Source organism: Chiloscyllium punctatum, chromosome 26 (genome assembly GCF_047496795.1).
Source record: "Chiloscyllium punctatum isolate Juve2018m chromosome 26, sChiPun1.3, whole genome shotgun sequence".
In the NCBI taxonomy this organism is placed as follows: Eukaryota; Metazoa; Chordata; class Chondrichthyes; order Orectolobiformes; family Hemiscylliidae; genus Chiloscyllium; species Chiloscyllium punctatum.
Window position 1 is genome coordinate 33,867,289 of NC_092764.1, and position 13,723 is coordinate 33,881,011.

The 13,723-nt window shown below is 39.3% G+C and overlaps 1 protein-coding gene across 4 annotated transcripts in view; it reads right to left on the bottom strand.

Moving 5' to 3' along the window:
• The window catches only part of zfpm1 (zinc finger protein, FOG family member 1), a 268,052-nt gene that overhangs the window by 12,501 nt on the left and 241,828 nt on the right, over positions 1-13,723 (bottom strand). For 3 of the 4 annotated variants that reach the window (XM_072596110.1, XM_072596108.1, XM_072596109.1), the window contains exons 7-8: positions 9,742-9,966; positions 144-239 (exon numbers count right to left, since the gene is read on the bottom strand). In XM_072596110.1, coding sequence (XP_072452211.1) covers positions 144-239; positions 9,742-9,966 — 321 coding nt within the window. The remainder of the gene's footprint in view (positions 1-143; positions 240-9,741; positions 9,967-13,723) is intronic. The other variant, XM_072596111.1, reaches the window with a different exon arrangement.

Here is a 13,723-nt window from a genome sequence, read left to right on the forward strand (position 1 = left end):
TGATATTACTATCATCAGTTGAATTGAATAATACATGATACTTTGGAGAAGATCTATTTGAATTGAAAAGTTCATTACACATGGGGGATCTAGAAACTAAAAGTCTCGAGTAGATAGAATTGCTGGCTTGAAAAGTAAATTACCATTCAGGGTGTCCATGTGTACTTTCAGGTGTCGCTCACAGTTTGCCTTTGTTGTAAATGCTGATAGACAGATTAGACACACAAATGGCCTTTCACCTGATTAATAAGAGAACAAACAACAGTCTGAAAACCAAAGACAATGAAAAAGTTGAAAGGCATAAGTTTTTAAAATAGTGAACATGGAACAATTCCAGTACCCACTTTCTATTTTTGTCTGTTTTACAGGAAATACTGCAAAGTCAGTATATACAGATCAGGTACCACATCAATATTTAATTCAGTTCAAGCTGAAAATTAATTTCACATCAATTTAAATGTCTTTATGCTAGAATCTCCTTTCTTGCCCTGCAATATTATTGGAATCTAATTGTACTACTTTTTTTAAAAACATACTGCACCCTCCACCTCCCCAATCTAATTTCACAATTCCAACTTTTTGTTACTGCTACTTCTAGCACCTTTCCTCCAGCTCTATTGTCATTTGTAATGTTGCACATTCCTTTTTATCCTTTTTAGTCAGGTGAGGCCATATGTACTCGCCTCTAACTGCTTGGCCACTCGGATGTCAAAAGAAATATTTCGATTCCATCTAATAAAATCCATTATAAGCGAATTCCACCATTAATGCGTAGCAAGGTATGCCCCCAGAAGGGTTAGCCAGTTTTTTAAAAATTACATTTGGAAATGAAGATGCTGGTCATATTGGAGCTCCATTCAAGACAAGTCTGACCAAGACATGACATTTGCAATTTTTAAAGAGCCTTTTTTTGACACTTGGCAACATTTCAATGAAGATCTTTTTCATGTTCTCAGATGATTATTGTTTTCAGTCATGGAATTACAAAGAAGTAACCTCCCAGAATTGCACAGAAATATACAGGGCTAAAGAAATGAATATTTCATGAGGAATAAAAGTGGAAAGTGCTGGGGAAGCTCAGCAGGTCAGGCAGTGTCTGTGGAGATTTCTTTAACTTCAGGTGTTTTGCATCATTCTGTGTTATATCATGTCACTGCTTGTCAGAATTTGGACTTAAAAACATAAACTTTGTTTTTGTCTCCATAGATGCTGCCAGGCCTGTTGAGTTTCTCCAGTCACCTCCTGTTTTTGTTTCAGATCACCGCATCAGCAGAACTTTGAACTTTGTTTTATTTTAATATGTCTTACAGCTTAGGCCAACACTTTTCCACCTCAATGGGTTTGCTGGTTTTCTTAATTTCATCTCAGGTTTCACTTTTCCAGGCCAAAATAAAGATTTGCTATCAGAGAGCAAAACTATAGTTTAGTGCTCTATCGATTTACATTCTCCTCCTCTGACAAAAACACACTTCATTACAATCCTTTATAATTTATAAAAGTGGGATATGTGCAAATCCTTTACACAGCAGTGAAGGTGGTAGCTATGGAAGGCAATTGTGTTCATGAAAGACAAAAATTCCTACATATTAAGATAAACCATATTCTCAACTTGGTTTACTTTACATGTTGTGTATGTGCTAAATCACTTATTCAGAAATGTTTGTCTAAACATGAAATAGCCACTGTGAATCCATCTAAAATGTAAACTCTAATCTTATACTAACTTGGAAAAACTACTTAAGACCTAGTTTCACTTATTAGGAGATTGGAAAAAATAAATTAACAACAATATGCTGTTACTGTCTACTATAGTGATACTGTCTACTTTTATCTGGAGAAACTGTGGAATCTTTTAATTTTACTTTTATTTTTGATTGAGGACTAAATTGGGAAACATTTACTGTACCAAGTGAAATTTTACCAGCAACAAGTAGCTGATTGGTTTGTGAAATTGTGACCAGTTTATGGGTGGGAATTATACAAACAGAAGGCTTCAGACCTCTGGAAGGGGAAGTGGTGTTATTGTATCTCTCTTTCCTGTAAACTCTTGTAGTTAATGATTTCCGTGACCACTTGCTGTAAGCTGCTGACTTTAACCAATATGTCAGAAACTTTAAAGTTTGTGAACTAGTCACTCTGAGCCTCCTGTGAAAAGTGAAAGAACCTGAAGGAAATGTTTAGAAAACTAAAGAACTTGGGAAACAAAAGGGAACTCTGCAATGAATCCAGAGGTTGGGTGCCATTGATCAGTTTCACCAGGACTTTTCACCTCTCCTCCACCAATGTCTTCCTTAGTTACGTGCCGTCTGTGTGTACAGTGTATGCATATACGGTGTGTGTGTGTGTGTGTGTGTGTGTGTGTGTGTGTGTGTGTGTGTGTGTGTGTGTGTGTGTGTGTGTGTGTGTGTGTGTGTAAGTAAAAGGGGGTTTAGATGAGGATAAGAGTTTTAACTAATAACATACATTGACAGTTCATAGTTGGAACTATTATTTATTACAAATATAGTAACATGTTAAGTACAGAACCCTGGTCTGTATTTTCTGTTAACCTGAGTCTGACTCTATCAGGGAAGTGAACTGGGACTTTGCGTACTTTTTGTAATTTTCTTTCGATTTTTATGATGACTCCAGGGATAATTGGGCTTGATTTTCAGTGTGCTGCCACACCAGATCATACGCATGAACCTGTGCCTCCAGCATTCTCTAATATCATATTGCTGCTTCAGTATCACCACTATCAAATTCCCATCTGACAGTGGAAACCAAATACAGAGAAACCTCGACAATCCAACATTCGATTAACTGAATTTCAGATTATCCAAACAAGATCGTAAAATCCCGATGCTTGGCTAACTATGTTATTCGGCATTCGATTATCTGAATGAAATACCCCCACCCGTGTCCTTCGGATAATTGAGGCTTCTTTGTAAGCAGGTGAGAACCATCTTAATTCTGTTTTATATGAAAATTCCAGAGAAGCTAAATTACAAATTCGGTTGGTGGAACTTAGATATGCAAGAACCTTCTTTTAAGCTTGAGGAGTCACTTAATAGAATTCTTCAAAATTCTGACAAGCTTTGATACACAGTAGATACAATGTGTCTACTTATGGAGAAAAGCAAATTATGCAACTTCATTATTGCTGTGTTGGAATTTTCCACTTCACCTGGTGAAACTTTCCTGCTTCTACTACTGTTTCAATCTTGTCAAATATTGGAATTAATTATTCAGAATAAACAGGATTTAAAAGTAGTTTACCGAAAAGCAGAATCACATGGAAATACTGCAATCATCTGCCCAACTGTTTTGAGGAGCTAAAACCAGTCATCTGATGGGAGGCTACGTTTTGTGATGTACTTTTCAAAATAGATATTTGTCCAGAAGCTCATGAAAAACATAAACTGCATTTATACGTCATCTTTCACAAACTTAACATGTTCAAAACTTAAGAGCAAATTAATGACAACTGTATCAGCAATTGCAGGGCAAATTGACAATCAATCTTCACATAGCAGGCCCTCACAAATTTCAAAATAAACGATCAAAAAAATCTGTCTTTGGGATATTGATGGAGGGAAAAAAAACTGATAAGTTGGGAGAACAGACCTGCTCTACTTTAAGCATCTTCACGGGATTTTTAATATTCATTTAAGGTGGACAGCACATTAAGTTAATGTCATTCAAAAAAATCTGACACATCTTAAACTTAAACTCACTTAGCACTATTCAACTGTCAGTTTAAAGTACATGTTCAAGTCTGACTCAGTGGAAACAGTGCTATGACTGAACCAAGGCTGACACCAACAAACAGGTTGCTATTTAAGATTTCATGGTCAGGTTAAAATATTATATCGAGGAAGTTATTAAACTGAAAAGTACAACTCAGTGGTCATTTATTGAAGGAATAATGTCATAGTGAGGAAGTTTTGGAATTATTAAAACTTTTAATTTGAGTGCTTTTGGATTCAGAAATTATTTATTTATTTGTATGATTACAAATTTGCATCTTTGTTTAACTATAAACTATAACGGTGTGTGTATGGGGGGGGGTGGGAACCAGGGAGATAGTGAGAAAATATATCGATCTGAGACTGGTACAGTTGAGAAAAGAAGCGAGTCAAACAGTCAGGGGAGGCAGGGACAAAGCAAAGAGCAAGGTAGGACTGATAAATTAAACTGCATTTATTTCAATGCAAGGGGCCGAACAGGGAAGGCAGATGTACTCGGGACATGGTGAGGAACATGGGACTGGGATATCATAGCAATTACAGAAACATGGCTCAGGGATGGACAGGACTGGCAGCTTAATGCTGTAGGATACAAATGCTGCTGGAAGGACAGAAAGGGAGGCAAGTGAGGAGGAGGAGTGGCATTTTTGATAAGGGATAGCATTACAGCTGTACTGAGGGAGGATATTCCCAGAAATACATCCAGGGAAGTTACTTGGGTGGAACTGAGAAATAAGAAAGGGATGATTACCTTACTGGGATTGTATTATAGATCCCTAATAGTCAGAGGGAAATTGAGAATCAGATTTGTAAGGAGATTTCAGTTATCTGTAAGAATAATAGGGTGGTTATGGTAGGGGATTTTAACTTTCCAAACATAGACGGGAACTGCCATAATGTTAAGGGTTTAGATGGAGAGGAATTTGTTAAGTGTGTACAAGAAAGTTTTCTGATTCATATGTGGATGTACCTACTAGAGAAGGTGCAAAACCTGACCTACTCTTGGAAAATAAGGCAGGGCAGGTGACTGAGTTGTCACTGGGGGAGCACTTTGGGGCCAGTGACCATAATTCTATTAGTTTTAAAATAGTGATGGAAAAGGATAGTCCAGACCTAAAAGCTGAAGTACTAAATTGGAGGAAGGCTATTTTGACGGTTTAGGCCAGAACTTTCAAAAGTTGACTGGGGGCAGATGTTTGCAGGTAAAGGGACGGCTGGAAAATGGAAGCCTTCAGAAATGAGATAACGAGAGAGCAAAGACAGCATATTGCTGTTCGGGTGAAAGGAAAGGCTGGTAGGTGTAGGGAGTGCTGGATGACAGAAGAAATTGAGGATCCGGTTAAAAAACAAGAGGGAAGCATATGTCAGGTATTGACAGGATAGATCAAGTGAATCCTTAGAAGTGTACGATAGCAGCAGGAGTATACTTAAGAGGGAAATCAGGAGGGCAAAAAGGGGACATGAGATAGCTTTGGCAAAGAGAGATAAAGAGAATCCAAAGGCATTTTACAAATACATTAAGGACATTAGAGAAAGAATAGGGCCCCTCAAAGGCGGCCTTTGTGTGGAGTCGCTGGAGATGGGGGACATACTAAACGAGTATTTTGCATCAGTGTTTACTGTGGAAAAGGATATGGAAGAGTGTAGGGAAATAGATGGAGACATCTTGAAAAATGTCCATATTACAGAGGAGGAAGTGCTGGATGTCTGGAAACACATGAAAGTGGATAAATCCCCAGGACCTGATCAGGTGTACCCTAGAACTCTGTGGGAAGCTAGGGAAGTGATGCTGGGCCCATTGTGGAGATATTTGTATCATCGATAGTCACAGGTGAGGTGCCGGAATACTGGAGGTTGGCTAATGTGGTGTCACTGTTTAAGAAAGGGGGTAAGGACAAGCCAGGGAATGATAGACCAGTGAGCCTGATGTCAGTGGTGGGTAAGTTGTTGGAGGGAATCCTGAGGGACAGGACGTACATGTATTTGGAAAGGCAAGGACTAATTAGCAATAGCCAGCACGGCGTGGGAAATCATGTCTCACAAACCTGATTGAGTTTTTTGAAGAAGTAAAAAAGAGCATTGATAAGGACAGAGTGGTGGACGTGATCTATATGTACTTCATTAAGTGTTCGACTGATTAGGAAGATTAGGGAATACAAGGAGAACTTGCCATTTGGATTCAGAACTGGCTCAAAGGTAGAAGACAGAGGGCAGTGGTAGAGGGTTGTTTTTCAGACTGGAGGCCTGTGACCAGTGGAGTGCCACAAAGATTGGTGCTGGGTCCACTACTTTTCATTATTTATATAAATGTTTTGGACGTGAGCAACAGGTATAGTTAATAAGTTTGCAGATGACACCAAAATTGGAGGTGTAATGGACAGCGAAGGTGGTTACCTCAGATTTCAACGGGATCTTGATCAGATGGGCCAGTTGGCTGAGAAGTGGCAGATGGAGTTTAATCCAGATAAATGAGAGATGCTGCATTTTGGGAAAGCAAATCTTAGCAGCATTTATACACTTAGTGGTAAGATCCTTGGGTGTGTTGCTGAACAAAGAGACCTTGGAGTGCAGGTTCATAGCTTCTTGAAAGTGAAGTCACAGTCAAATAGGATAAAGAGGGCGGCATTTGGTATGCTTTCCTTAAATGGTCATAGTATTGAGAACAGGAGTTGGGAGGTCATATTGCAGCTGCATAGGACACTGGTTAGGCCACATTTGGAATATTGTGTGCAATTCTGGTCTCCTAGGGAGAGGTCGAATAGACTGGGGCTGTTTTCCCTAGAGCCTCAGAGCCTGAGGGTTGACCTTGTAGATGTTTATAAAATCATGAGGGGCATGGATAGGATACATTGGCAAAGTCTCTTCCCTGGGATCAGGGAGTCCAGGACTAGAGGGCATAGGTTTAGGGTGAGAGGGGAAAGATACAAAAGAGACCTAAAGTGTAACCTTTTCATGTTGAGTGTGGTACATGTATGGACTGAGTTGCCAGAGGAAATGGTGAAGAATAGGATGATTGCAACATTTAAAAGGCATCTGGATGGGTATATGAATAGGAAGGGTTGGAGGGATATGGGCTGGGTGTTGGCAGGTGGGGCTAGATTGGGTTGGGATATCTGGTCGGCATGGACGAGTTGGACTGAAGGGTCTGTTTTCGTGCTGAACAACTCTATGACTACATAATCATTCACATTTTATAATTTGATCAAAGCAAACGAATCTTCTGCTTTCTTACATATAATACATTATCGTACAATACAGTTGTTAAATCAACAGATTAGTCAAAGAGGAATAAATTAATAAGTTAGAAAGGGAAGAAACATTTGTTCAATAATTCATGACAGCCAACTACAATTGCAGTCACATTTCAGATAATTAGTTTTATACAAGAACAAACCTAACTTAAACTTCAATATATAAGAGAAATGAATCAACTTAAAACTTTTCAGGAATTCATCATTACGCAAATCTTGGATTTGCTACTGTGTTATTGGATATTGAAAATGGCTGCCAAATTCTGGTCTTCATGGTATGTATTTTCAGTGCTTTTGGCATCTTGTGTGTGGAATGCAACTGTATTTTTTGTGGCCATAATATCACTAAAGTCACCAAAGCCAGAACCACAAAGTATTATTTCTGGAACTCAGGGCATTACTGCCAGATTTTGAATATGCTATATGGTTAATTGTACAAGAAATGCCTCTTTGGATTTGTGAACCAATATTGTGTCAGCATGTTGTTGGTTCATATAAGGATTGTGCATAAAAACTCTCAAAATCCTATTTAAGAAAGTCAAAAAGACACTAGAAACAGTGCAGAGGACGTTCACTTGATGATTCCTGGAATGAAAGGGTTTTCATTAGAGCAAAGGTTGGTCAGGTTGGATTTCTAGCCATTGGAGTTTCAAAGAATGAGAATTGATCTTATTGAAGCATGCAAGATACTGAAGAAAACTGACAGGGTGAATGCTGTGAAAATGTTTCCGCTTGTTGGAGAAACTCAAACTAGGAAAGCAAGGGGAACAAAGTAAGGGGTCTCCCTTGAAATAGAGACGAGGAGGATAATTTTCTCTTAAGGTTGAAACTCCTCTGCAGCAAGAGTCACTAGGTATTTTTAAAGGAAGTAGAAGATGGATTCTCGACTTATACAGGAGTCAAGGATTGCAGGGCTGGCTGGAAAAGGGATTTCAGACCACAACCAGATCAGCCAGGAATTTACCAAATGCTAGAGCAGGCTTGAAGGCTGAATGGCCTTCTCCTGTTCTTAGTTTTTATGTTCATTCATCTGTATTAAAAATAGTATCAGTCAATACAAGTTTCTGGTATTCATGAACTTTGGCTTGATGAATTTGTTCTGGCTGCCATTCTTTTAAAATTGATTGTTTTGGTTTCAAACTAGAGATAAATGTGATGTGTTACATTTTGGGAAAGCAAATCTTAGCAGGAATTATATACTTAATGGTAAGGTCCTAGGAAGTGCTGCTGAACAAAGAGACCTTGGAGTGCAGGTTCATAGCTCCTTGAAAGTGGAATCGCAGGTAGATAGGATAGTGAAGGCGGCGTTTGGTATGCTTTCTTGATTGGTCAGAGTATTGAGTACAGGAGTTGGGAGGTCATGTTGCATCTGTACAGGACATTGATTAGGCCACTGTTGGAATATTGCATGCAATCCTGAGCTCCTTCCTATTGGAAAGATTAGATTACTTACAGTGTGGAAACAGGCCCTTCAGCCCAACAAATCCACACCGACCCTCCGAAGAGCAACTCACCCAGACCCATCCCCCTACATTTACCCCTTCACCTAACACTACGGGCAATTTAGCATGGCCAATTCACCTAACCTGCACATTTTTTTTGGACTGTGGGAGGAAACCGGAGTACCCAGAGGAAACCCAGAGCAAACAGTTGCTGGAGGCGGAATTGAACCTGGGTCTCTGGTGCTGTGAGGCAGCAGTGCTAACCACTGTGCCACCGTGCCGGCCATACTATAGGTAGTATTTTTTTAGATTAGATTAGATTCCCTACAGTGTGGAAACAGGCCCTTTGGCCCAACAAGTCCACACCGACCCTCCGAAGAGTAACCCACCCAACCCACTCCTCTATATTTACCCCTTACTAATCCAAAAATCCACCTAACACGATGGGCAATTTAGCAGGGCTAATTCACTTAACCTGCACACCTTTGGACTGTGGGGGGAAAACCGGAGCACCCGGGGGAAACCCACGCAGACACGGGGAGAATGTGCAAACTCCACACAGACAATTGCCCGAGGTGGGATTTGAACCCGGGTCCCTGGCGCTGTGAGGCAGCAGTGCCAACTACTGAATCACCGTGCTGCCCCATAAAGTTGTTGTGAAACTTGAAAGTGTTCAGAAAAGATTTACAAGGATATTGCCAGGGTTGGAGGATTTGACTATAGAGAGATGCTGAACAGACTGGGACTGTTTTCCCTGGAGCGTCGGAGGCTGAGGTGTGACCTTATAGAGGTTTACAAAATTATGAGGGGCATGGATAGGGCAAGTAGGCAAAGTCTTTTCCCTGGAGTCGGGGAATCTAGAACTAGAGGGCATAGGTTTAGGGTGAGAGGGGAAAGATATAAAAGAGACCTAAGGGGCTTCTTTTTCACACAGAGGGTGGTATGTTTATAGAATGAGCTGCCAGAGGAAGTGGTGGAGGCTGGTACAATTGCAACATTTAAAAGGCATTTGGATGGGTATATGAATAGGAAGGGTTTGGAGGGATATGGGCCAGGTGCTGTTTCCATGCTGTACATCTCTATGACTCTATAATATCAAATTGAAGCACATGGTTCCTTCAAGTGTATATATATTCCAGCAATGATGTTTTGGTTTAATTAAAGTCCACTTTTGTCTCACTATTTGAAGTCTTCCATATTATTTTATTTGTCAAATTAGGTTCCAATCCAGCACCTTGTAACCTGATCGTACACCTAAAGTATTTCAAAACGAGATTTGCTGTATTAAAATAAATTATCCTTAGATGTAAATTTACTTACCACTGTGACTACGAACATGAATTTCCAGGGAACTGGCACTGGGACAGCTTTTGTTGCATTGTGGGAAGGGACAGATGCGCTCATGTGGAGAAGGATCCTTGAGCTTTTCCTCTGTAGGAGTGGATGTAGATTTTTGCCGGCTAGCACAGTAATACATCAGGTGAGCTTGTAGATTTCTTTCACTTCGATACCAAATCCCACAGGATTTACAAGGAAAGATGTCCTCTGGAGCAATCAAATTTAAAATAAATATTTTTAGGAGTTACAAACATGACTTCAACAAGTTACCAACATTATTTTTGATTTTTATTTTATGATGAGGGACTTTATCTTGTTAGTCTAGACCACAAACAAGACGATGTGCAGGTAATCTAATCCAGACATCAATTAACAATACATTATGCTGCAATTAGAGAAAAAGCTATCCCGTGATGATCCTCCTCTGGATCCCCTCTTTATGTGGAGTAGCACCTATCATTCACTTAGGCTTTTATCACAGTGGTCAACTCAAGACCTACAGGGGCGATTATCAATGCGAACCAATAACTCACTACAATACTGCCACAGATCTTCAGATATAGATTTAATTTACCCCTCAAAGATGAAGCTCATTGGAAATTTTATAGATATTTTAAATACAGAACAAGGGGTTTATTAATCGATAATCACTTAAGATTTATTGATGCCATTAGTACTCCGAAATGTCGTATTGCATGAGGTGTGAAATTAATAGATTTGTTTTATAGGTCATATACAAAATTACTAAAATTGAAGGAATGAAAATGATAAGAATAAGAGTGTAAAAATGCACCCATCTGTTCTAAAAAGGATAGTATCTCATGTAGGATAGGATCGCATGGATCTTCAGTTAATGTTGCATCCAGCACATTCGCTCGGGTTGCTAAGAGGTGATCTAATTGGCTACATCAACTCTCATTTATACAATGTAGGAGACCAGTCCAGTCTGTGCTTCATACATGGTTGGTACCCACTTCTCACTTGTGGTGTAACTCCTCACCAATATTTTTTGACCTTTTGGGAAAAGTGTTTGGCCTTGTTCTCTATTGGAAAACTGATTCAGTTCTTTCCTGTCAACAATGTTATTTGTCATGAGTGGTTTCAGCAAATCGAATGGATTGTGTTCCCTTATGTTAATGGAAATTTGGATCGCAATCTTTGTTCTTAAGTTACCTTTAACAAATGTTTCATTGTCTGAACAAATATTTCAGCCAACCATTTGTGGCTGGGATTTAAGGAGCTGGTCAGATATGTTGAATTCTTAAGAGATTGTGACCATTATCACTAACTAGCTGTTCTAGATAATCAAATCTTGCAAAGATGGCCTCCAATCTAATCATGGTTTTCTCTGAAGATGCCATCTTCATGATGGCAACTTCAGGCCATTTAGTCTGTGTGTCAACCACTGTGAAAAACATTCTCCCTTCAAAAGGTAGCCAATATGGATTCTTTGCCAAGGAGTTTCTGGCCGTACCCATGGCTATAATGGAGCTAAAAGAGTAGGCTGTGAAGTCTTGTGCATGCTGCCCATATTCTTGCCCTCGCAATTTTGGAGTTGAGCTCTGGTCACCAAAATACTTCTGGCTATCTCCATATCCTTTATTCGGACAATGCCGCACTGATCTTTGTGCAGATGATTTAACACACTTTTCATTTGCTGTAGTGAAATGACAACCTTCATTCCCCATAGGAGACATCCTACTTGTACAGATCATTCTAGCTTTTGTATAACACATGGTGTCAGATTTGGGGTTGATCCTGTGATCTTGCCACAAAGTACCATATTCATCATTTTTGATATGATTGGATTATTTCTAGTGTACTTCTTAACGTGACCTGCCATTGCTAGAATGTTCTCTTCTTGTTTGAAGTGGAGACTGCCTACATGAGACCTGTTTGGTAATCAACTCATTCAGCAAAGATAATCGTGAGAGCCCTCAGCTTTCCTATATAAGTTGGAATGCTGATATTAAACTGTATAACTGTGAGCTGACAGCAACAATGTCTGCTTCTGCACATGGCTCACTGCTACAGAAGGCATCCCTGTGTGAGGCCAAATATTGTGGTCAATGGTCTGTGGTCTATTAGTAGGGTAAATTCCCAGCCATACAGTTATTGGTGAAATCATCTAATGACAAAAATGATTCCTAGAGCTTAGTTCTCTGCTTGTCCATAGTTCGTTTCTGCTTTGTTGAACAATCTTGATGCAAAAGCAATTGGTTTATCCTCACCATTGGATCATATGTGAGAAATGACTGCTCCTACTCCATACATGATGCATCGCACATTATTTGCAATTATTTGGGTCAAAATGGGTCAAGACATCTGACTTTAATAAAGCCTCATTTGCTTGTGTGAAAACTCCTTTACATTGATCTTTCCATTTCCAATTCTTAATTTGGCATAATAAATCGTGCAACAATTTGGGAATGGTTGCAAGATTCAGGATAAACCAGCCATAGTAATTTAGCAAGCCCAAAAATGATTTTAATTGGTTGATATTATGTGCTGGTGCCTAAGTAATGGTTTTTACTTTTGAAGGTGACTCGTTTACTCCATTAACAATAATGACAGGTCTAAATATTCGGTGGAACAGTTGAAAAATTGACAGTTGTCTTTTCTCATCCTTAGGCGATGATTTCAAGTCTCTGCAAAGCAGCATCTAAATTGAGGAGATGCCCATTTTAGTTGTCCCTGTGGCTAAAATATCATCTCAGTAACACTGGACTCTTTCCAGTCCACTTAAAATCTGATCCATGGCACATTGGAATAACGTTGGTGCAGATGTGATTCTCATTGGACGGCTCTTATATTTATGAATTATAATTGTCAAGTATTTCTGAGATTCAGGCTTGATTAAGGTCATTTTTACTTAAAAGCTCACCTATAGCTATTCCAGCAAAGGCAAACGATAGTGCTTAGCACACAGTACCGGATTAATAGTGACCTTAAAATCATCACAGATGCATTTACAGGTTCAAGGACTTCTATCTTGATCAGCCTCTCTAAATTTGCCTTGAACCTTGGTCTAATTGCATAAGGCACTGATTGAGCCTTGCAACATTTTGCTTGATTCTCACCTTTGATCTTCCATTTGACAGAGATCTTTTCCATGCTTCCCAGATCCCCATTGAAAACAATGGCATATTTCTTTAGAATTTGTGATAGATCAGTCCCAGAAACTGGCAAGCTATTTACTTCAGCCCACTTGAGTTTGATTTTCTTCAAATATCTTCTTCCCAATAAAGGTGGAAACTTTAGACAACATTTAAGGACAAATCTTTAGACTGACTACATAACTGAATATTCACATTGATACAAGCCATTAAGGGCACAACTTTGACTGCATATGTTCTTAGTCCAATTTGCCTTACAATATGACTCAGCTGCTTCAGATACACACTTTCAAGTATCAGTAAAACTGCTGCTTTGGTCACCACCTCCACGCTTACTGATTTACTGTTCACTAAAGGAATGACAATATTAGTTGCCCAATAATAACAAGTATGTTTAATAACAGCTCCTCTTCGGACTGAGTCTGGGACTTTCTCATGCCTTTTTTGTAGATTTTCTGCCTACTGGACTCCTGGTTTCTAGACTCCTGGTTTCTTTTATGTCACTTGTGTTTCTTCCTCAAATACACCCACTCAATGTGCCCTTTTTTACAATAGTTTCTGCACACAGTTTCTTTGTACCAGCAATATGCTGTTGCGTAACCTCTTTTTCCACACTGTCTTGGTGCTTGTCTGTCAGCCACCATTTTGTGGACAGTCACTCTCAAACTTACCGGTTGAGCTTCCCTGGCTGCTACTTCCACAGAGTGATATTTCTAGTGCTTTCTTTAAGTCTAGGTTCCTTTCCATCAATAACTTCTAGATTAAAACACACACCAGTCTGTCTCTGATTTAAGTTCTCTCCAAATTCATAGAATTTGGTTAATTTGTTTAAAATTGTTAAGAACTGG